The 23,811-nt window shown below is 43.3% G+C and overlaps 2 protein-coding genes across 3 annotated transcripts in view; both read right to left on the bottom strand.

Annotated features, from left to right (window-relative positions):
* Nucleotides 1-4,421: 4,421 nt before the first annotated feature.
* Nucleotides 4,422-4,876, bottom strand: Mpc1l (mitochondrial pyruvate carrier 1 like). The gene has a single exon (XM_042683634.1). The coding sequence runs from the start codon at nucleotides 4,812-4,814 to the stop codon at nucleotides 4,422-4,424; it is 393 nt and encodes a 130-aa protein (XP_042539568.1). The 5' UTR covers nucleotides 4,815-4,876.
* Nucleotides 4,877-16,660: 11,784 nt separating this feature from the next.
* Atp6ap2 (ATPase H+ transporting accessory protein 2) overlaps nucleotides 16,661-23,811 on the bottom strand; it is a 29,710-nt gene continuing 22,559 nt past the window's right edge. For both annotated transcript variants that reach the window (XM_042683617.1, XM_042683616.1), the window contains 2 exons: nucleotides 22,905-23,024; nucleotides 16,661-17,916 (listed from right to left, as the gene is read on the bottom strand). In XM_042683617.1, the coding sequence (XP_042539551.1) occupies nucleotides 17,725-17,916; nucleotides 22,905-23,024 (312 nt within the window). In that variant the 3' untranslated portion in view covers nucleotides 16,661-17,724. The remainder of the gene's footprint in view (nucleotides 17,917-22,904; nucleotides 23,025-23,811) is intronic.

Raw genomic sequence — 23,811 nt, 5'->3', positions numbered from 1 at the left:
CCTTGAGGATAAAGAGGCTCAGGGACAGCACCCAAGCCCTGAGTTTAAGCCCCAAGACTGGCAAAAAAAAAAAAAAAAAAGCAGCAGCCAAAATCCGTAGACAACTTTAAATTACCCTGGTCTGAAAGGATTATGTTTGAGAATTTGGGGGATTATGAAGTGATTATTACCTTAATTATTCAAAAGGCTCATTTTGGTTAAAGTGTTAATTACTAGTGTGGATTTAAACACTAATATTCTAGGCATCACAGGGCTAGTTTTCCTAGTTGAGTGGACACGATAGGAATGAAGTGGGCAAGTGCAGCACTGTGTTAGACTGGAGGTGCTGGGAGTCTTAGAGATTTTCTGTAATCATTTTGATCTCTAAATTATAAATGTAGACTAATAGGAAATTATCAGCAGGTTAACCTTGCCGGTTAATTAGAAAGCTACCTGCTCTGAAATGTCTTCAACAGACACTGCTGGCCTTTTACTGAAATATATTCAAATTACAAACTACATTTTGTAGGACATGCTGGAAAATGTCAATTCATATAATACCTAAGTGAAAAAATATTTTAATTTTTAAAATAAAAATCTTACCTCACTTAACATGATTTGTTCTAGTTCCATCCATTTCCCTACAAATGAATTATTTTATTCTTTCTAATGGCTCTGTGTATAGGTACCACATTTTTTGGATCCGTTCATCGATTGTGGGACCTCTAGGCTGTTTCTAGGTTTGGCTATTGTGAATAGTGCAGCAATGAACATGGATGTGCAGGTGTCCTTATCATATCCTAGCTCTTGATGCTCAGGATAGATACCCAGGAGTAGTATAGCTGGCTTATAGGGAAGGTCTGTGTTTAGTTTTTTGAGAACCTCCAGACTGCTCTCCAGATTGGTTGTAACAAACGACATGTTCTCTCTGATATGTGGAAATCAGATTTACAATACAGTGGGATATGATAAATTATAGAGGATTCTTAAAACTCTCACACAGTGAGAATAATAGAGGATACTCTTTTTTTTTTTTTTTGCCAGTCCTGGGGCTTGAACTCGGGGCCTGGACACTGTCCCTGAGTTCCTTTTGCTCAAGGCTAGCACTCTACCTCTTGAGCCACAACACCTCTGCCAGCTATTTTTCTGTTGATACGGTACTAAGGAATCAAACCCAGGGCTTCATGCATGCTAGGCAAGCACTCTACCACTAAGCTACATCCTCAGCCAAGAGGATACTCTTAAGAGAGACACACAAAGGTACAATGCCTGTGTACCTCTTCATATTTCCATAAAAATATATATATGCTTAAAGATATGGAAACAAGAGACCTCTCTTTTTATGTTAATTTTTGTGATGATTCTGTGTTCTTTTCCTTATGTATGGTGTATTCAAGTGTGTATCTTCAGGAGGGTTGGAGGAAGGGTACAGAACTCCAGGGGAAAATGGTGAAAAGTGCAGCAGTGGAGCTCACTGGACACTGGTGAAAGTGTACTATACAACTCGTGGGTGGAGATGGGAGGGAGGGGCTAGGAGAGAGTGAGGGATTAGAAGACACACATGTAAATTGTAATCCCTCTGTACATCACCTCTATAATAACAATAAAGTAAATCAATTAAAAAATCTTTATTATTCATTTCCTAACTTAGGTTTTTTGGGGGGGGGATCCGGTTGTGGGGCCTGAACTCTGGGCTTGGGCGCTGTCCCTCAGCTCTTCAGCTCAAGGCGAGCACTCTACCACTTGAGCCACAGTGCCACTTCCGGCTTTTTTCTTTTTGCTTATGTGGTGCTGAGGAATCGAACCCAGGGCCTCATGCATGCAAGGCAAACGCTCTACCACTGAGCCACCTTCCTAGCCCATAGGTTTTTTTGTTTTTTAGTGTTTGCTGGTTCTAGGGCTTGAATTCAGGGTCTGGGCATTGTCCCTGAGTTGTTTTTTTCCCCTCAAAGCTCATACTCTATCATTTGAACCACTGCTCTAGTTCCAGCTTTTTTTATTGTTCATTGGAGATAAGAGTTTCACAGACTTTTCTGTCTGGGCTGGCTTCAAACCTTGATTCTCAGTTCTCAGCCTCCTGAATAGCTAGGATTATAGGCATGAGCCACTGGCACCTTGGCTAAGAATTGATTTTTATTGTTGAATTATAGTGTGAATTATCTAAGATACTAAGAGCTGCTATTAGCTTCCAGAAACTTGTAATGACTATACAACTGTCACTGTGAGAGTATTGTAGACCTTGCCAGAAAACCATGCAGACATCCAGGTACAGAGAACAAAGGTTTATTGCCAGGAAAGTGGCTGACAAGACCCCTTCTCACAAGGGAGAAGTGAGAAGAAGCACTGGCTATTGTCTGAAGTGACCTATATAAGCTAGGAGGTTTAGGAAGGGCTAGAAGGGGCTAGGAGGCGGAGGCCCTGGTGTTGACATGAGGTCCAGGGGCTTCATCATGGCAGACTAGATAAGGGGTCCTGCAGCTGCCCAGACCTGAAGGTCACTCTAAGGGGCTCTTGTTGCCTTATATGGTGGTAACTGCCCCAGAGAAGTGCCATCCCAAGGTAAAGGGGGTTGGAGGCTGATTATTTACTGCCTTTATTAAATGGGCCTAGTGTTGCCTAGGAAGGGAGCATGCCAAGCTGTGCAGAGGGGAAGGAGAGGGCTAAAATCTGGGAAGGGAGCTCATTGGGTTAATGTCACATTTTGTGTCATCTTTTTAGGGAGGGGGACAATGATCTTACATGTTTTATGACTTTATACTGACTATCAGAAAGCCATGACAGTTCTTATTTCAGAACTATATGTAATAAGTAGCCAGCTTCCAAGGTGGCCCCTGATCCTTGCCTCATATTGTCTTCCACTAGGGTTGGACATAGTATAAGGGGGGTGTGTCATTTCCACAATTAAGCTTAAAAAAAAACCCACCCAAACCCTAGAACTACCATCTTAGGTTCTCTCTTGAGTGGGGGGGTAGGAGAGGTTGTCATGTCAAGTCAAGGGTAGCTCTATGGAGAGGCCCGCAGGATGAGCCGAAGCCTCTTAGAAACAATTGTGAGCCCGGAAGTGGATCTTTCACCCCTAGCCAAATCTTCAGAAACTGGAACCCTAGATTCCTGAACCTCAGAAATTGTGTGACAGTATTTTCTTATTTTAAGCTTGTGCCGGGTGGTGAGGAGTTACACAGCAATAGCTATGTAGACTAGACTATGCCATAGTTTGTTCCTATGCCCCACCCCCTTTATAAGACTCCCTACAAAGAGGACCGATGCCTTGATGTCACAGAAGATGAAGATTCTTCCAGAGTTCCACTGATGTGTCCGCCTTAGCCAATAGCTGATGTCTTCAGTACCTTTCAGAGTTGTTCTCAATTTGTGTTTAAAATCAGGATCAAAAAACATGTTTAAGTGCTTCTTATCCACTGGGTTCCTCCTATAACCACACTGTACTGGCCAGATATTCCAGAGGGAAAGGCAGGGGAAATGTGGGAGTCAAACTTTAGAGGACGTAAGGCCTCCCCTGCCAACCCCCACCCTTGTTTGCCCTCTTCTCATGCTGCCTAGCTTTAGGAAAAGTCAATATCTAGGGGGAGACTCAGCTACTACTATTGACTCTCACTTCCCCAACCCTTACTTTTATAAACTGCTATAGCATTTTTCAGGAGGAAAGGAAGAAAGATAATGTTGTCATTTTATTTTTTTCACTTTCTATTTACCTAGAACCCAGGGTTGACAAACTATCCTGAGTTATCACAGCTACCATGGAAGATTCTTAATTGTTCGTGGTCACCGTGGATTCTTGTAATAAGTATTCCTTAAAAGTCCACACTGTATCCCTCTGTACATCACCTCTATAATAACAAAGTAAATTATTTTTTTTTAAAAAGATCCACACTGGGTTTCACTGTATTCATTTAAGCCCACTTTGAAACATTTCCCCTCCACACAAACAGCTGCAGGGCCTCTTTTGGTGTGGACATGTGTGATTGTACAAAAATTTAAAGGTCATGTGCAACATAAAAATCCCCTTATTTGCCCTGGACACCTAAAACAAGCAACAAAAACATGTTCCTCAGAGAGCTTATGAAAGACTACCAAAAGGGTTAGAGGTTGGGCAATAATGTCAAGTCTTTTTCATTAAAACAAAGAACCCTCCCTCCTGTAACCCTCAATTGACAGGTTTTGTGATGAGAGACCCATCAATCCTCCCCCCTACCCAGAACACAGCCCCCCACCCCACCCCAGTTTAAGATACAGGCAACACTCAAAAGAGATTTCAATTTGATGTTTTTTTTTTTTAATTTATTATTGTTAACCAAACTGCAGGTTTTTAAAGTCAGGTTCGCACTGATTGAGAGTCAAAGCCAAGTCTTCCTTGATCTTTCTTCCAATGGAATGGAGTTCAGTGCTTGCAAAACTGTGAAGACTGGCGATCAGGTATCCACCCATTAACGTGGTTTCGGGGACAGCTTCAAACTGGGGATGGTGGCTGCTCCAGAAGACCCATGGGCCCCGCGGCCACCGCCGTAGTGGAAGCGTACGTAGCGGGTGGCCTGCACACTTTGTGCCACTACGTTGGTGGCGTGGCACGCCAGCAGCAGGTAGTTTCGAGGTTGTACACGGTAGGCGAAGCGCATGAAGGCTGTCGAGTAGAAGATGAGCGCTGTGGTCATTCGGCCGCTGATGATGTCAGGAGGCGCCTTGGTGTCTTTAATGGCTGCCAGTGGAAGGCCCCAGTTGGCCACAGGACCCCAGAAGTGCGTGCTGGTCAGGTATTCCCGGAACTCCTTGGTCGTCACATAGTCTTTCATCTTTCGAAATAACGCTACGATCGCCGCCATGGTCGCCGGCTAGTAGGAATGCCACCGCCCAACCGCTGGCTACCTCGGGACTAGAATGCAGAACCTTGACCCCACAGCTGACAATGACGTACCTTAACCTTGCACCTTCACGGAGCTTTGCCGAAAAGTGCATCGGGCCTCACGTGCTGGGGCATCAGGCGCCTGCGCGTGTCTGCCGTAAAGCGCATCAGGCCGCACGTGCTGCTGTGGCATAGGACATGCTTCTGGCCTCTCGCCTTCTCATGGCTGCTGTAAAGTGTATCAGCTCACACAAGCAGTGGTAGTATGCCTTTTGGCATGGAAGGACAGGGTTTCACCCTTGCAAAAAGTACCCACAGCCTGTGTACATGCATGCCTGTGTAATTATCCCTCTGCCAGAGTTGGAACCACAGCCTCTCCTTTCCCACGGACTATTGGCCATCATAAAGCACTCAGGGCATCATTTACCACCCAGAGAGGTGAGAGTCCAACTGTGCAGAAGAAACTCCTGATTTTGCCCAGTCTCTGACTAGATGTTGATTCATAATTCCTCAACCACATACACAATTGTAGTCCTTACACAAGTCATCTGTTACTTGGTGACATAGTGACATTTCACCCCCAAACTATTTTAGCATTTGTCTCTTAAGAACGAGGACAACTGCCTACTTAATCAAAGTACAATAATCTTCTCATATAATTAACAATTACGTTCAGCACATATCTAATATACACTGCATATTTTATAGCTTTATGAGGGATGTCTCTCCCCTCTCCATACACACACACACTTTGGTCTTTGGTTTTGGTCTTTGTCTCTGATCTTCTTGGAGGCAGAAGATTCAAGATCTAAAGTTTAAATTTCTTTAACTTCTTGGGTCAATTTCATTTCATCTAGAAGACTTTCTCTGATAATGACATTTTTGAAAAATCCAAACTAGTAGCTTTTCATTGTATCCATTTGGATTTGTCTGTTTTGCCATAGTTATATTCAGGTTAACTGGTGTTTTTGTTTTTGTTTTTGTCATAGGGCTTGAATTCAGGGCCTGGGCTCTGTCCCTGAGCTTTTTTGCTCAAGGCTAGTACTGTACTACTTTGAGCCACAGTTCCATTTCTGGTTTTCAGGTGGTTAATTGGAAATAAAAGTCTCATAGACTTTCATGTCTAGGCTGGCTTCAAACCACGAGCCTCAGATCTCAGCCTCCTGAATAGCTAGGATTACAGGCATGAGCCACCAGCACCCAGCAGCTTAAAGATTTCTTTTCTTTTGACAAAACATCTCCTTAGGTACTATGACTTTAGACTTTAGTGCATTACAGTGGGAGGTACTCCCTATCACTTTGCTCCATTATACGTAAATTTGGTAATTGGTTGAAGAGCTGTATGACAGGTTTGTCCATCGTAAAGGTAGTTTGTTGGTGGTGGTGGTGGTGGTTGTAGAGCTTGACCTCTGGGCCTGGGCGCTGTCCCTCAGCTCTTCAGCTCAAGGCAGGCACTCTACCACTTTAATCACAGGGCCATTTTCAGTTTTCTGGTGGTTTATTGGAGATAAGAATTTCTTGGGCTTTCCTGCCTGGGCTGGCTTTGAACTATGATCCTCAGATCTCAGCCTCTTGAGTAGCTAGGATTACGGGTATGAGCCACTGGCACCCAGCCAAAAGGTAGTTTTTTTTCCCTCACTAATCTACAGATATGGAAGGAGGGAGCACTTTGAGAGGGTAAAGGTATTCTATTCTCCAGGACTTTCATCAAATAGATCTAACAATCTGAGAGTGAAAATTCCTTAATGACAAAATTAGTGATTATTTGCCTACTTTACTACTTTTTCCAACAAAAGTAGTAATTGTTGAAAAGTAATTGAATATGCTCTGGGGCTGTAATCCTAGCTATTCAGGAGGCTGAAATCTGAGGATCTCAGTTCAAAGCCAGCCCAGGCAAGAAAGTCCGCCAGATCCTTATCTCCAATAAACTACCAGAAAATCAGAAGTGGCGCTGTGGCTCAAGTGGTAGAGTGCTCACCTTGAGCTGAAGAGCTCAGGGACAGCGCCCAGGCCCAGAGTTCAAGCCCCACAACCAAAAAAAAAAAAAGTAATTGAATATGCCTTGAAATGGGAATACTTTGCGTAATGATTTACAGCCAAGTCCATTGTCCTAAATGTTTTACAGAGGAAAGCCATTGCTCAAAAGGATAGTGGCATATTACTTAGATAACACTTTTAAAATACTGAAATTCCAAATATGGATGGCTAGTATATTAATGTAAATCAATTCAGCATAAATTTGAACTAAGTAAGCATGTATTGAATGACATTTTAGGCCTACATGTCAGATACCTCACCATGCTAGAAAAAGTATAAGCTTTTACTCCTTGTATAAGAAGCTTTCAGTACTCGCAGTACATAATTCATAGGTTGTTACTTGGTTTTGATTACCCATGATTGTGTAACAAATCACCCAGAAACCTAGTGGCTTAGAACAACAACAATCCTTTATGTACTCATCGATTTGCAATTGGGCAGGACTTAATGGCATCACTCATGCATTCCACGTATCACCAGCAGGGTGGTTCCGCTTGTAACCGGAAGATCTGCCTTTAAAATGGCTCATTCATGTGGCTGCCAAGTTGAGGCTGGTTGTTGGCTGGGAACTGGGCTAGGATTATTTCCCTCCATTGGGTTGTCCCACAGGCTACTCCAACTTCCTCATGGCATGATACCTGAGCCTCAAGAGCAAATGTAACAAGCTAGGTGCTGGTGGCTCAAATCTGTAATCCTAGCTACGCGAAGGCTGAGATATGAGGACAGTCCCAAACCAGGCCGAGCAGCAAAGTTCATAAGACTCTCACCCCCAATTAACCAGCAGAAAACAGGAAGCGGAGCTGTGGCTCTAAGTGGTGGAGGGCTCACTTTAAGCAAAGGAGCTCAGGGACAGCTGAGTTTAAGCCCCAGGACCAACAACAAAAAGAAAAGAGTAAATGGAACAAAAGAATCAAGCAGAAGCTCTGTGGGAGTCAGAATTGTAATATGACCCTCGCCCTTGTATAATCCTTCCTTGCCTGTGAGCAGAAACTATGAATATCATTAGCTATCACTCTGATGATGGCCAAAGGTATTCTGCTGATGTAACTGAGGCTTCAAATTGGTCGACTTAAGACGGGGAGATTGTCCAAATGGACCTGACCTGATTTACATGAACCATTTAAGTCGAGGTCTATAGGTCAGAGGCAGAGGAAATCAGAGATCTAAAGGAAGAGATGGATTTATATGAGGGATATTCTCTGTGTGGAGGTGTGCTCTCATGCACGCACGCATGCATGCATGCATACACACATGCACAGACACACACCTCCCAATCCTGCGCTTGAACTCGGTCTTGACACTATCCCTGAGCTCTTTTGCTCAAGGCTAGCATTCTACCACTTGAACCATATCTCCACTTCCAGCTCTTTGGGTAGTTAATTGGAGATAAGAGTTTCAATAGACTTTACCTGCTCAGGCTGGCTTAGAACTGAGATCCTCAGATCTCAGCCTCGGTGAGAGTAGATAGGATTACAGACGTGAGCTACCAGCCCGCAGCTATGAAGGATATTGTTTATAGTTGGCTTTGAAGGTGGGGGTAGTCACATGATGAGAACAGGCAGTCTGGAGCCCTCAGTCTGATGGCCATAAAGAAAATTCCACTCACAACACGAATAAACTTGAAAGCAAATCTCCCCCTCAGCCAACCCTCTGAGAACTCAGTCTAGTTAATGCCCACATTTCATTCAGGCTGTGTCCAGGCTGCTGACCTACAGACTTCTAAACTCCTAACTGCATATTGTTTTAAGTCACTGTTTGTGGTAGTTCATTGTGCACTAGAAAACTAATATTGGTTTTTATGACTTAGCTTTAGAATTGACACACTATCACGTTTTTCCACAGGTATAAGTCCCCCCAAGTTCAGTGGGAGGGAACATAGACTTAACCTCTCCAGGGGAAGACTTTCCAGGTCAAAGAGCATATGAGGTGGGAACTATTGGTGTAGCCATCTTTGGAAAATACATATCACTTGAAATCACATCATTTCAGAACTGGAGTTGAAAGGATATCACAGATTTGGAAGGAAGTATTACACCCTTAAAGCAATGTCATGAGGTGCCCAGCACATGGATGCAAAATGCCCAGTGAAATGTCATTGTTGTCTTTGTCATCATCCAATCAAATCGTCTCATTTGACAAAGAAGGCATAATGAAGGCTGGGAATGTGGCTTAGTGGGACAGCGCTTGCCTAGTATGCATGAAGCCCTGGGTTTGATTCTTCAGGACCACATAAACAGAAAAAGCCAGAAGTGGCACTGTGGCTCAAGTGGTAGAGTGCTAGCCTTGAGCAAAAGAAGCTCAGGGACAATGCCCCAGGCCCTGAGTTCAAGCACCAGAACTGGCAAAAAAAAAAAAAAAGACAAAGAAGGCATGAGGTCTTTAAGAGATTATGACATTTGTCATTGTGACATAGTGAATTCGTAGGAAATGAAGATTGAGATTCCTACTTCAGGCCTGGGAATGTGGCTTAGTGGTAGAGTGCTTGCCTAGCATGCATGAAGCCCTGGGTTTGATTCCTCAGTATCACATAAATAGAACAAGCGGAAGTGAAGCTATGGCTCTAGTGGTAGAGTGCTAGCCTTGAGCAAAAAGAAAAAAAAGAAGCTCAGGGACAGTGCCCAGGCCCTGAGTTCAAGCCTCAGGACTGGCAAAAAAAGGGGGGGGGGTTAAAAAAAAAAGATTTTCTACTTCAGCAGAGCTGTGGCTCAAAGTAGTAGAGCATTAGCCTTGAGCTGAAAAAGCTCAGGGACAGTGCCCAGGCCCTGAGTTCAAGCCTCATGACCTCAAAACAATAACAGCAAAAATAAAACCAAAATGTTTGTGTCAACTGCTGGTTTTGGCTCACGCCTGTAAGCCTAGCTACTCAGGAAACTGAAATATGAGGATTGTGGTTCAAAGCCAGCCCAAGCAGAAAAGTCCGTGAGACTCATCTCTAACGAACCACCAGAAAACCAAAAGTGGTGCTATGGCTCAAAGTGGCAGAGTGCTAGCCTTGAGCAAAATAGCTCAGGGGACAGTGCTCAGGCCCTGAGTTCAAGACCTAAGACTAGCATGTATACATGCACATACACACATAATTTTTTTTTTTTTGGTCATGGGCTTGAACTCTGGGCCTGGGTATGTCCCTCAGCTCTTCAACTCAAGGTGAGTGCTTGACCACTTGAGCCACAGCACCACTTCTGGTTTTCTGGTGGTTTATTGGAGATCAGAGTCTCACAGACTTTCCTGCCCCGGGGGCTTTGAACTGTGATCCTCAGATCACAGCTTCCTGAGTAGCTAGGATTACAGGCGTGAGCCACTAGTACCTGGCCTATCATAACACTTTCTTTTAATCCATATTCTTGGCCACAGGCCCTATGAAGTGCTATGTAACGTGGACAACTGTGGGCCTCCATGGGTCTCCAGTGAGACTACATTTCAGTGGTCCTTTTCAGCTTTTTACTCAGAAATCGATTCAAGCTTGTGGAAAAGTTAGAACCATCTGTATACTGAGGACAAAACAAGAGAGTCAGGTGCTGGTGCTGGTGGCTCATGCCTATAATCCTAGCTACTCAAGAGGCTGAGATCTGAGGATCATGGTTTGAAGTCAGCCCAGGCAGGAAAGTCTGTGAGACTCTCCAATTAACCAACAAAAAGCCAGAAATGGAACTGTGGCTCAAGTAGTACAGTGCCTGCAAAAACAACAATAATAACAACAGCAACAATAAAGCAAAAAATGTCCAAAAACCACTCCATCATATTTCCTTTCCCTAGATACACTAGTTGTTAGTGTTTTGTTGTATTCACTTTGCTCTTCTCTCTACCCCTCGTAATATTTCTTAAGACTCAGTGTGTATTTCCTAAGTATATAAATGTTCAGACTTGGGGCTGGGAAGGTGGCTCAGTGGTAGAACACTTGCCTTGCGTGCCAGGCCCTGGGTTCGATTCCTCTGCACCACATAAGCAAAAAGAAAAAAGCTGGAAATGGTGCTGTGGCTCAAGTGGTAGAGCGCTAGCCTTGAGCTGAAGAGCTGAGGGACAGCGCCCAGGGCCAGAGTTCAGGCCCCACGACCGGACTCAAAAAAAAAAAAAATGTTCAGACTTGTTACCACAAGATGCTATCAAAACCAAGATATTTAACATTGATACTATACAATCTACAGTCCAATTGTTTTCGATTGTCCATAATGTCCTATATACCACTTTTTCTAGTTGAAGGTTCAAACCAGGACCGCGTGTGACATTTAATCATAACGGCTCTCATCTAGAATAGTTCCTCTTTTCTTTGATCTGTGACCTTGACATTTAGAAGAGTTCAAGCTTGCAGTTTGATAGAATGTCTCTCAATTTGGGTTTATTTAGTTTTTCCTTCATGTCTAGTTTTCGTGTGTGTGTGTGTGTGTGTGTGTGTGTGTGTGTGTGTGTGTGTGTGTGTGTGTGTGTGTGTATGTGTACTAGGCGTTGAACTCAAGGCCTCATGTTCTCGTTCGGCTTTTTCCACACTTGTCTGGTACTCTAGCACTTTGAACCATGTCTCCATTCAAATGTTACTTCTAGGAAAAGGTCAAAAGCTATGTACATATGACCATACAAGATGATGTTAAGCAAAATGAACTGCAACATAGGGACACAAGTGGTTTTTTTTTCTTTCTTGATATTGTTTTTTACCATATTTATAATGTACTATGTGATTTTTTTTGTTTCTCTTGTATGTTCTTCCCCCATGGTATAACCCCTGTCTTCACTGTATTTGATTCTGGTGTCCTGCATCTTGTATGTACATTTTTCTAATTTGGGGAGGGGAAGGGAAATAACAGAATGCTGAAATAAGGATACAGGGTGACCCATTGTACAAGACACTGTTGAAAAATGAACTTTACGGGGCTGGGAAGGTGGCTCAGTGGTAGAGCGCTTGCCTTGCATGCATGAGGCCCTGGGTTCGATTCCTTAGCACCATATAAGCAGAAAAAAAAGCCGGAAGTGGTGCTATGGCTCAAGTGGTAGTGTGCTAGCCTTGAGCTGAAGAGCTGAGGGACAACACCCAGGCCTAGAGTTCAGGCCCCCAAAAAAATGAACTTTACAACTTTGGTTGAGGAGGGGAGGGTGGAGTTGGGGAGGCATAGGGAAAGGATGGCAGGGGGAAAAATACAAAGGAGGAGGCAACAATGCTTGATAGAAAATGTACTCATTACCTTATTTATGTAACTGTAACCCCTCTGTACAGTATTTTTACAATAAAACACACACATATAAAATTTTGCTGCTGGCTAGTTGGAGATAAGAGTCTCTTAGGGGCTGGGTGGGAAGGTGGCTCAGTGGTAGAGTGCTTGCCTTGCATGTATGAGGCCCTGGGTTCCATTCCTCAGTACTACATAAGCCGGAAGTATTGCTGTGGCTCAAGTGGTAGAGCGCTAGCCTTGAGCTGAAGAGCTGAGGGACAGCGCCCAGGCCCAGAGTTCAGGCCTCATGACCGACAAAAAAAAAAAAAAAGTCTCTCATATTTATCTGCCTAGGTTGGCTTCAAACCTTAGGCTCAAACCTAGTCTTAGCCTTCTGAATAACTAGGATTATAGGCATGAACCATCAGTGCCTGACTAAGATATGTTATTATATTGCCTCCAATGGACTAAAACAGGTACCTTCAGGGTGTTCATTTTGGGAGGAACACCCCAGAAATGGAGCTGTGCCCCAGAGCATCACTTTAGGAGACACACGATAATCTCTGGTTATTAAAGATACCAAAGTAGTCTTTGCCAGATTTCTCTACTGTAAAGTCAAAATGTTCCCCTTTGCAATTAATAAGTAATTTGTGGAGAAATACTTTGAGACTCTATAAATATCTATTTCCTTATCAAATATTTAACTGGTTTTAACATCCATTGATTATTCTTGCCAGAATCAAGCATTACTATAATGATAGCAACATTTTAGTTTTTTTCAATGATTTTCTATTTTGTGGTTTCCCACAATAAAAAAAAAATCACATAGTTCATTAAATTTGGCTTGCAATGCTGTCCAACATTTACAAAACCATGTCGTTATTCCTGAATTATGGCTGTGAAAACAGGACATTTAGCATTATTTTATGCAATTTTTATTTATTTTGCCACATCTTGTGCTGAGTTTCTTGGAATATTCGTTCTTTGTTTCTACCAAAAGGAATAAATAGAATTGTGCCTCAAGAGAAACTGGATGAATAAAACAGAAGGCAGATATATTGGCTCCGCTATTTTCAGATACTGCTGAAAGTAATTTTAGAGCCATCTGTGGCCCGATTCTAATCTTTCATGTTCCACAGGTTTTCTCATGTGACTACGATGGCTAACAGCTATGTGGTTCTACAACATCTTCTAGGAGCTACCAGATCCAGGATGTTAGTTCAGTGTGTGCTTGTAGCTTGATTTCTCCAGCTCTAAGATGCCCTTTGCAAGCTAAGCATTGGTAGCTCATGCCTAGAATCCTAGCTATTCAGGAGGCTGAGATCTAAGGATCCAGGTTAGAAGCCAACACTAGCAGACAAATCCTCGAGATTCAAGTGGTAAAGCACCAATCAGAAGTGTGAGCCTTGGGGTTCTAGCCCAGTACTGGAGGAAGGAGGGAAGGCAGGAAGGCAGGAAGGAAGGCAGGAAGGCAGGAAGGAAGGCAGGAAGGAAGGCAGGAAGGAAGGGAGGGAGGGAGGGAGGGAGGGAGGGAGGGAGGGAGGGAGAAAGAGGAGTTGTGAATATAGTTTAGTGGTAGAGTGCTTGCCCAGCATGCATGAAGTCCTGGATTAGATCCTCAATACCACATAAGCAGAAAAAGCCAGAAGTGGCACTGTGGTTCAAGTGGTAGAGTGGTAGCCTTGAGCAAAAGCAGTTCAGGGGCACTGCTCAGGCCCTGAGTTCAAGCCCCAGGACTGGCAGAAGAAAGAAAGAGAGAGAGAGAGAAAGAAAGAGAGAGAGAGAGAGGGAGGGAGGGAAAAGAGAGAGGGAGATTTGGGAGGGAGGGAAAGGGAAGGAGGCGAGGGAAGGAGGGAGGTGAGGAAGGAGGAAACAAGGAGAGAAGGAACGACAAGAAAGGAAGGAAAGCCAATCCTCTTCAAAAAAAAAAGGTTACATCTCAGATTGGAGGAAATGAAGATGTAACTTCTGTGTATGCCATGTTGTCCTGGAGTGGATTCTAGTCCGGTAGGACTTCAACAGGACAAGTGACAAAATACAGTCTGTACAACACGATGATCTCAAATCATGTTCTAAAGCTGGGAGATGCCACCAACTCGATGCAGATCCGGGGATTTTTCTCTTCCAATGTCAGCAGAACAGTTGGCCATGAATCCGCCTTTCCTGCCTCTCACACATATCTATCTCCACACTGTGATTTATGTTCCTGAACAAATGAGACTTAATTTAAGAGCAAATCATCAGCAACAGGTATAATAATCTTGGCAGAACATTTATTTTAATTAATTGCTTTCTGCCTAACATAGATAGAAGGATGTTAGTGCCATTTACCCTTATAAGGATTAGTGCTGTCATGTAATTAATTTTTTTTCTTCCCCTAGAACTTAAAAGTCTCATCAGTTTTAAATTACAAAGGCACTGGTTGACTTCCTATTTAATCATAACAATCTAACTTCTGTGGCAATGTTTACATAAGATTCTTGGGAAAGAGAAATGGTGTCCAACTACTCTGTCGTTATGGATACCTGCTCCCTTACATAGATCCAGCTGGGCTTATGGGGATCAAAGCAGGAACTGGTCTGGGCTAGGCTATATCCTCCCTCCATAGACCTGGCAGGGACAGGGGATCAGCTTCATTATTATTGTGTGTGTGTGTGTGTGTGCATACATATGTTCTTGTACCTGGGCTTGAACTCAGGGCCTGAGTGCTATCCTTGAGCTTCTTTGTGCTCAAGGCTACCACTCTACCACTTGAGCCACAGCACCACTTCTAGCTTTTTTGGTGGTTAATTGGAACTAAGAGACTCACAGACTTTTCCTGCTAAGGCTGGCTTTGAACCACAATCCTCAGATCTCAACCTCCTGACTATCTAGGATTATAGGTATGAGCCAATGGTGCCTAGCTCATTATGATGATGATGATGATGTGTGTCTTCATGCTAATACTAGGCTTGAACTCAGGGCCTGGGGGCTGTCCCTGAGCTTTTTCACTCAAGACTAATGCTCTAACACTTGAACCACAGCTCAACTTTCAGTTCTGGTGGTTAACTGGAGGTAAGTGTCTCACAGACTTTCTTGCCCGGGCTGGCTTCAAATTATAATCCTCAGATCTCAGCCTCCTGAGTAGCTAGGATTTGCAAGTGTGAGCCACTGACACTGGGCTAGCTTTATTATTTTTTTTATTTTTTGCCAGTCCTAGGGCTTGAATTCAGGGCCTAGGCACTGTCCCTGAGCTTCTTTTTGCTCAATGCTAGCACTCTATCACTAGAGCCACAACGCCACTTCCAGCCTTTTCTGTTTATATTGTACTGAGGAATTAAACCAAGGGCTTCATTCATCCTAGGTAAGCACTCTACCACTATAGCTTTATTATTTATACTTCAATGGAGACAATAAGGAAACAATTTTTCTCCATCATGTGGAGAAATAATTGTCTAAAATATCTGTCAAAAAGTTGTAGAAAACAGGGCTGGGAAGGTGGCTCAGTGGTAGAGCACTTGCCTTGCATGCCTGAGGCCCTAGGTTCAATTCCTCAGCACCACATAAGCAAAAAGAAAAAAGCCGGAAGTAGTGCTGTGGCTCAAGTGGAAGAGCGCTAGCCTTGAGCTGAAGAGCTGAGGGACAGCGCCCAGGCCCAGAGTTCAGGCCCCACCACTGGACCCCCCCCCCCCAAAAAAAAAAAGTGGTAGAAAACACAATACACTCAATTTTTTTCCAAATTAACAAGTTCAGTATTATTTGTAAGTGGTCTGACGATGTTTCTAAAAAAGAGGCAGAAATAGCTAAAAATGAAACTTAAGGAACTTTCCAGGGGAAGGGCTAAACAGCCATAACTAAAATGTTTTCACTATATAAACATAAAAATTATACTATATGTCACTAGAAATAAAACTGTATGCTGGGTTCTGGTGGCTCACGCCTGTAATCCTAGCTTCTCAGGAGGCTGAGATCTGAGGATTGCAGTTCAAAGCCATCCGAGGCAGGAAAGTCCACGAAACTCATCCCCAATTAACCACCAGGAAACCAGAAGTGGTGCTGTGGCTCAAAGTAGTAGAGTGAAAAAGCTCAGGGAGAGAATCCAGCCCCTGAGTTCAAGCCCTACAACCAATAGAAAGAAAAAAAAAGAAAACTGTAATTGTGAGCTTTTACCTTTGATAGTCCATCATATTCCATTATTAGTTATTTGTCTTTTCAAACAGGACAGGGAAATTGAAGTCTTTCCTATATAGTCAAATACAACTTGAACTCAGGACCTGGGGGTTGTTCCTGAGCTTTTTTGCAAAAGGCTAGTACTCTATTACCCCAGCCATTGCTCTACTTCCAGCTTTTTTTGGTGGTTACTTGGAGATAAGAATCTCACAGACTTCCCTGACTGGACTGGCTTTGAACCACAACCTTGGGATTTCAGCTTCCTGAGTAGCTAGGATTACAGGCGTGAGCACCTAGTGCTGGGCTGTCAAATATATCACCATGTGTTTTCTGTAAGTTCAGTTACCTTCCTTATACCAATACTGACTGCTAGGAGGCAGTTAGGATACACACATGTACAAACTACCATGAAACCCTTGACAGAAAAACAAGGCCTGACTGATGAAATCACAGCCTACTAATTACATGTCAAAATACACATTTAGTATTCAATTAACACAAATTTGGAATCATTAGCTTTATTTGTCACTCTTTATACACATTGGTCCACTTTCACATGAAAAGTACAAATCATCCATTTTCACTTAATATTTCATAGAATGTAGTTGTACCACAAACCATAGAAACTTCACAGAGGGAAAGTTACTGAAATCACAATATTTTATATTCATGCTTCAAGATATTCCTTAAAAAGCTGGCTTCATATAGGCTCATTACAACCATCCATACTCCACAAAGCTGGTCTTTCCTTCAATCATCATAGTACATATCTTTACTTTCCTTTTGGGACAGACTAGGGCTTGAATTCAGAGTCTTGCACTGTTACTTAGCTTTTGAGCTCAAAGCTAGTGCTCTACCACTTGAGCTAGAGCTCCACTTTCACGGTTTTTGCTGGTTCATTAGAGATAAGAATCTCACCCGGCCCAGCACAGTATTTTTAATACCTTTATTAAAACTATACAGATCACTAAACTTGCAGAAATGGTTGAAAAAAAAAACAGCCATTTTGTCAATCAGTTCTAAAATCCAATGATTGTAGGAACACATCCAGTAATTTTAGGCCTGCTCTAAATTTAAAAGCTTTTCTCTTGTCTCAGAGATATTTACATCAAATTAAGACATTTACAAATAGCTCATAAAATACGACAGTGAAAGATAATTTTCATTAGCCTACGTGAGAAAATGAAGCATTCCTAAGGTCTCTAATAAACTCAGTGCATTTTCCAACATAAATAACAAGCTATTGTAAGTGGTTTATGTTTCTTTCAGTGCATTCTCCACATTTATTAAACGGAATGTCATTACATTATTATATGGCTATATCATAAAATTTGAGCATAATATAGAGTCTATATCACAGAATTCAGCTCACAGCAATACCATAATTCAATCTAAAAAAAGCCCCAACAGACACACAAAAAATAGAGAACAAAAATTCGCCGTTGTTTTTCATTTTGATAAATTTAAGATACATTATCTATACTTTAGACCACACTACAAGACGTATTAGAAGAAAATGACCCATTTCCATACTCCTTGTGTATGTATGTATGATGTAAGGAAAGTTCAGTCCATTCGAATTTTCTGATTTGTCATCCGATAAATGATGCTGTCATACCCAGGGTCCATGTTCCAAATGTTGTAGGAGGTTATAAGGACCGCCAGGGCCAAGGCAATCATCAACCAAAGTACCAGGTTGAAAATCACCGAATACTCAAAATTGTACTTGTATGCCAGGTTATAGGGAACGACTTCCTTCTATAAGAAAGAAAAGAAGGAGAAAGAAAATCAAGGAAGAATTTCAGATAAAACATTATTCTAGTGTTAGTGGCTATGACTCATCCTCTAATAAACACATTCATAAATGACATAAGAACACCTTATGGGAGGAGGAAGCCGGAAGGGAGCTTCCTGCTGATGACACTAGCAGCACTGGTGGGAGTATAGAACCAGTCCAACTGCTTGAGAATACTGGTGATACCTAATGCAGGTGAAGGTATGCCAAGCTTGTGAGCTAGTAAGGCTGTCCCTTAGAACACTTTTTTTTTTTTTGTCAGTTATGGGACTTGAACCCAGGGACTGGGCACTGTCCCTGAGCTCTTTGGCTCAAGGCTAGTGCTCTACCACTTTGAGCCACTTCTGGTTTTATGGTGATTAATTAGAGATAAGAATCTCACAGACTTTCCTGCCCAGGCTGCCTTTGAACCGCAATCCTCAAATCTCAGCCTCCTGAGTACTTAGAATCACAGGCGTAATGCCAGGCCTACTCATTCTTTGACTGCAGCTGAGCGCCCGTGGCTCACACCTGTAATCCTAGCTACTCAGTAGGCTGAGATCTGAGGATCACGGTTCAAAGCCAGCCCAGGTAGCAACATCCGTGAGACTCTTATCTCCAATAAACCACTAGAAAACTGGAAGTGGCGCTGTGGCTCAAGCGATAGAGCGCTCGCCTTGAGCTGAAGAGCACTCGCCTTGAGCTGAAGAGCGCTGGGACAGCACCCAGGCCCAGAGTTCAAGCCCCACAACAGACAAAAAACAAAACAAGTATTATCTTAAAACAACATGGTGTTGCCAGGTGCCAGTGGCTCATACCTCCTAGCTACTCAGAAGGCTAAGATCTAAAGATCATGGTTTGAAGCCAGCCCTGAAAGGAAAGTCTGTGAAACTCTTATCTCCAATTAACCACCAAAAAACCAGAAGTGGAGCAATGGCTCAAAGTGGTAGAAGCTAACCTTAAAAGAAACTCAGGGACAGCATCCAGGCCCAGAGTTCCAGCCCCGGGATCAGTGGCACACACACACACATACAGGAAAAAAGAAAAAAATTAAAAACTATATGGTGTCAATACAGGTTATATTCTTTAGATAATTCTGTTCAATGTTATAGACCCAAATACATATTATGATCTACTTAAAATTCTCTTAGAGTGGAAAACAGGTGACTTTTCAATCACCTCCTTGCTGTTGGAGCGCCATCCTCCAGGCCTTAGAGGTGAAGCTCCATTCCAGGCCTGTACAAAGGCACTGCCTGAGAAAGTCAATCATTCCTTCTGGCCGGAGAAGCAGGGCAGTGATGACAACCACTCAGCAAAGTTCAGGCATTAGTGAGCAAGACAATCATGTTTAACTTAAAAACAAGCCAGGTGCTGGCGGCTCATGCCTAAAATCCTAACTACTCAGGAGGCTGAGATCTGAGAATCAAAGTTCAAAATCAGCCCAGGTAGGAAAATCCATGAGAATCTTTTTTTTTTTTTTTGGGTCCAGTCGTGGGGCCTGAACTCTGGGCCTGGGCGCTGTCCCTCAGCTCTTCAGCTCAAGGCTAGCGCTCTACCACTTGAGCCACAACGCCACTTCCGGCTTTTTTCTTTTTGCTTATGTGGTGCTGAGGAATCGAACCCAGGGCCTCAGGCATGCAAGGCAAGCGCTCTACCACTGAGCCACCTTCCCAGCCCCATCCATGAGACTCTTTTTTTTTTTTTTTTTTTGTCGGTCATGGGGCTTGAACTCTGGGCCTGGGCGCTGTCCCTCAGCTCTTCAGCTCAAGGCGAGCGCTCTACCACTTGAGCTACAGCGCCACTTCCGGTTTTCTGGTGGTTTATTGGAGATAGGAGTCTCACGGTCTCTCCTGCCCGGGCTGGCTTTGAACCGCGATCCTCAGATCTCAGCCTCCTGAGTAGCTAGGATTACAGGCGTGAGCCACCAGCACCCGGCTCCATGAGACTCTTATCTCCACTAAATTACCAAAAAAAAAAAAAAAAGCCAGAAATGGTGAAGTGGCTCAAAGTGGTAGAGCCATCAGCCTTGAGCAAAAAAGCACAGGGACAGTGTCCAGGCCCCAAGTTCGAGCTCCAGGACTGGCACCAAAAAATAAAACAAAAAAAAATCTTTTAAGGGCTTAGATTGTGTATGTGAAGTGTTAACTTACTACCTTCACATTACCTAACATACAGTAACTTGAGAAACTTCTTTGTCACAAACGCAAGTTTTGTATTAAGGCAGCAGACTAATGAAGTCTAGCTAGCATCTCAGAGAGGACATGTGCTTAGGGCTGGTATACCTCTCCTCTCTGCAGTCACTTTTTTTTTTGCTGGTCCTGAGGCTTGAATTCAGGGCCTGGGCACTATCTCTGAGCTTCCTTTGCTCAAGGCTAGTGTTCTACCACTTGAGCCACAGTGCCACTTCTGGTTTTCTGGTGGTTAAATGGAGATAAAAGTATTACAGGCTTTTCTGTCCAGGCTGGCTTGAATCGTGATCCTCAGATCTCAGCCTACTGAGTAGCTAGCATTACAGGTGTGAGCCACGGGCGCTCAGCTGCAGTCAAAGAATGAGTAGGCCTGGCATAGCAATATGGAAAAACAATCGAGTACTTAATTCAAATCTGTCTTTAGGAGCTGGGAAGGTGGCTCAGTGGTAGAGCACTTGCCTTGCATGCATGAGGCCCTGGACTTGATTCCTCAGCACCACATAATCAGAAAAAGCTGGAAGTGGCGCTGTGGCTCAATGGTAGAGTGCTAGCCTTGAGCTGAAGAGCTGAGGGACAGCGCCCAGGCTCTGAGTTCAAGCCCCACAACCGACAAAAAAATTAAAAAAAAAAAAAATCTGTCTTTAAATAAAAGTTTGACTTTCTGGTTTAGCTCTTGTTTCAATTCTGAGTAAACTGTTATTGGATGGTTTACCTCCCTTGGTATTATTATTTAATGTTTTGGGGATATAATTTTTCTATTTGTTTGCATTTGCTAAGTTGCACTTAATAGTGAATTAGCCCTGTTGATGTTTTACAGGTTTTTGAGTGCAGGTTTGGTGAGTTTAGTTGATGATTGCCCTTCCCCTGTGACTTGTACTGAAGGTGAGCCTTGCTGGAGGATTTATATTTATATTTTCCTAAATTCCACAGCTATGGCAACCAGTGTGGGACCAGGTTTTTATGTCTTATGTTGGCTGGGGGTTTTGTAACACATATAAATAATATAAAATTTGAGCTTCAACCCACATGAAGGGAGCCCTGTGGTTAAGAATTTCCTAAAGCAAGGTGCCAGTGGCTCATACCTATAATCCTAGCTACTCAAGAAGCTGAGCTATAAGGGTTGCAGTTCAAAGCCAGCCTGGGCAGGAAAGTCCATGAGACTCTGGGAATGTGGCTTAGAGGTAGAGTGCTTGCCTAGCATGCGTGAAGCCCTGTGTTCGATTCCTCAGTAGCACATATACAGAAAAAGCTGGAAGTGGCACTGTGGCTCAAGTGTAGAGTGCTAGGCTTTAGCAAAAAGCTCAGGGACAGTGCCCAGTCCCTGAGTTCAAGCCCCAAGACTGGCCAAAAAAAAGAAAAAGCCAGAAGTGGCACTGTGGCTCAAGTGGTAGAGTGCTAGCCTTGAGTGAAAAAGCTAAGTCCCAGTAACAGTAACAGCACCAAATGAAAAACAAAAATCACAGAAAAGAGAAAGTAGAGAGATTTCCTAGCAATCATGAGGTCCTGAGTTCAAATCCTAGAACCATTTAAAAAATTCCTTAGGAAGCCGGGTGCTGGTGGCTCACGCCTGTAATCCTAGCTACTCAGGAGGCTGAGATCTGAGGATCGCGGTTCAAAGCCCGCCCGGGCAGGAGAGACCGTGAGACTCCTATCTCCAATAAACCACCAGAAAACCGGAAGTGGCGCTGTAGCTCAAGTGGTAGAGCGCTCGCCTTGAGCTGAAGAGCTGAGGGACAGCGCCCAGGCCCAGAGTTCAAGCCCCATGACCGACCAAAAAAAAAAAAAAATTCCTTAGGAAAACAGAGCTTAGAGATAGAAAGAACCACACATGACACTGTGACAAATTGAAAGACCCACTCCCTCACATCAACCTTTTTACTTGTGGTGATCCTGGGACATGAACTTAGGACCTGGGCATTGTCCTTGAGCTTTTTTGTTCTTGGCTAGCACTCTACTGCTTGAGCCACAACTCTACTTCTGGCTCCTTGGTAGTTAATTAGAGATAGAGTCCCATGGACTTTCCTGTCCATGCTGGCTTTGAACTTCAATCCTTTCATCTCAGTCTGCTGAGTGGCTAGGATTATAGGCATGAGCCACCAGAACCCAGTCACATCAAGTTTTGATGTCTCCTTATGTACACCAATATTTCAATTATCTTACTGCATCTGACAGATTTACTTTTATTTCTAACTCCAAATTCTTGTATTACCTGCCGACAACCCTAAAGAACTAAGTCATTACTGATAGGTGGTAAGGAATAACTCACTGACTGCTAATTCACATCATTTATAGGATTGCACTAAAAAATAAGTTCATTTCGTAGGTTTTTTTAAGCAGACAGAGCAAGTTTATTTTATTTTTTTGGGTCAGTCCTGGGGCTTGAGCTCAGGGCCTGGGTACTGCCCCTGAGCTTGCTTTGCTCAAGGCTAGTGCTCTACCACTTTGAGCCACAGCACCACTTCGGTTTTCTGGTGGTTAATTGGAGATCAGAGTCTCACCGCCTTTCCTACCTGGGCTGGCTTTGAACTGTGATCCTCAGATCTCAGCCACCTGAGTAGCTAGGATTACTAAGCTTGAGCCACTGGTGCTCAGCTTAAGCAAGTTTATTTCAAAGTAAAGTGGAAGTAGCAAAAGACTCTCCGAAGCCAGGGTGGAGAGGATAGGGTGGGGTGGGGGTGGGGTAGTGAGGCCAATGAAGTCCTCTTAGAGAGCTGTCAGTAAGGAACGGGCCGCCTTCTGCATCTCCTGTTTCAGTTTTAAAGGAGGGTTGAAAATGTACTCACCTCTGCTTTTGCCTCAAGGATAGTCCTGGTCTTCCTTACCAGGGACGTGTCAAATGACTTGATTGTTACTAATTCTACCACTGCATTCCCTCCATAAAGATTGTACATGTCATCTGCAAACTGAAAAGTCAGTCAGTGACATTAGTAGGAATCTCAAATTCATGCTTTTTGCTTTCCCTTGTATTTCTTAACTGACAAAGAAAAAAATCACAAACAATTGTCACTCAGTATCCATACAGGATTGCTTCCAGCACACGCTCCAGATTCCAAAACTAACATATGCTTGTCTCTGCTTTTTTTTTGGGGGGGAGGCTGGTTATATAGGGCTTGAACTCAGGGCCTGGGCACTGTCCCTGAGCCTCTTTGTACTCAAGGCCAGCACTCTACCACTTGAGCCACACTGCCACCTTCAGCTTTTTCTGAGTAGTTTATTGGATAAGAGTTTCACGGGCTTTTCTTCCCGGGTTGGCTTTGCCAGTCTAGGGGCTTGGGGCCTGGGCATTGTCCCTAAGCTTCTTTTGCTCAAGGCTAGCTACTCTACCACTTAAGTCACAGAGCCACTTCTGGCTTTTTTTTCTGTTTATGTGGTACTGAGGAATTGAACCCAGGGCTTCATACATGCTAGGCAAGGATTCTACCACTAAGCCATATTCCTAGCCCCAATATCTCAGCCTCTTTAGTAGCTAGGATTGTAGACATGAGTCACCGAAATCTGGCTTAAGTCTCTTAATAAAATGATATAGGACTTTCATAGCCCCTATGCATTGCATTCTATATAGTTGAAATCACCTCTGGAGAACTTATGCTACCTAAACCACTGTAAATACTATATAGATTAGTTGTCACGCTGTATTGTTTATGGAATAATGGCAAGAAATACCAGATATAAGTATTTGTTATGCACAAA

Source organism: Dipodomys spectabilis, unplaced genomic scaffold (genome assembly GCF_019054845.1).
Source record: "Dipodomys spectabilis isolate Male_0828 unplaced genomic scaffold, ASM1905484v1 ptg000082l, whole genome shotgun sequence".
Classification (NCBI taxonomy): Eukaryota; Metazoa; Chordata; class Mammalia; order Rodentia; family Heteromyidae; genus Dipodomys; species Dipodomys spectabilis.
This window is presented reverse-complemented; position numbering and strand designations above follow the sequence as displayed.

What these genes read in the sequence shown, in the direction of transcription:
- Mpc1l (XM_042683634.1), bottom strand. Translation starts at nt 4,814, where the DNA reads ATGGCGGCGATCGTAGCGTTATTTCGAAAGATGAAAGACTATGTGACG.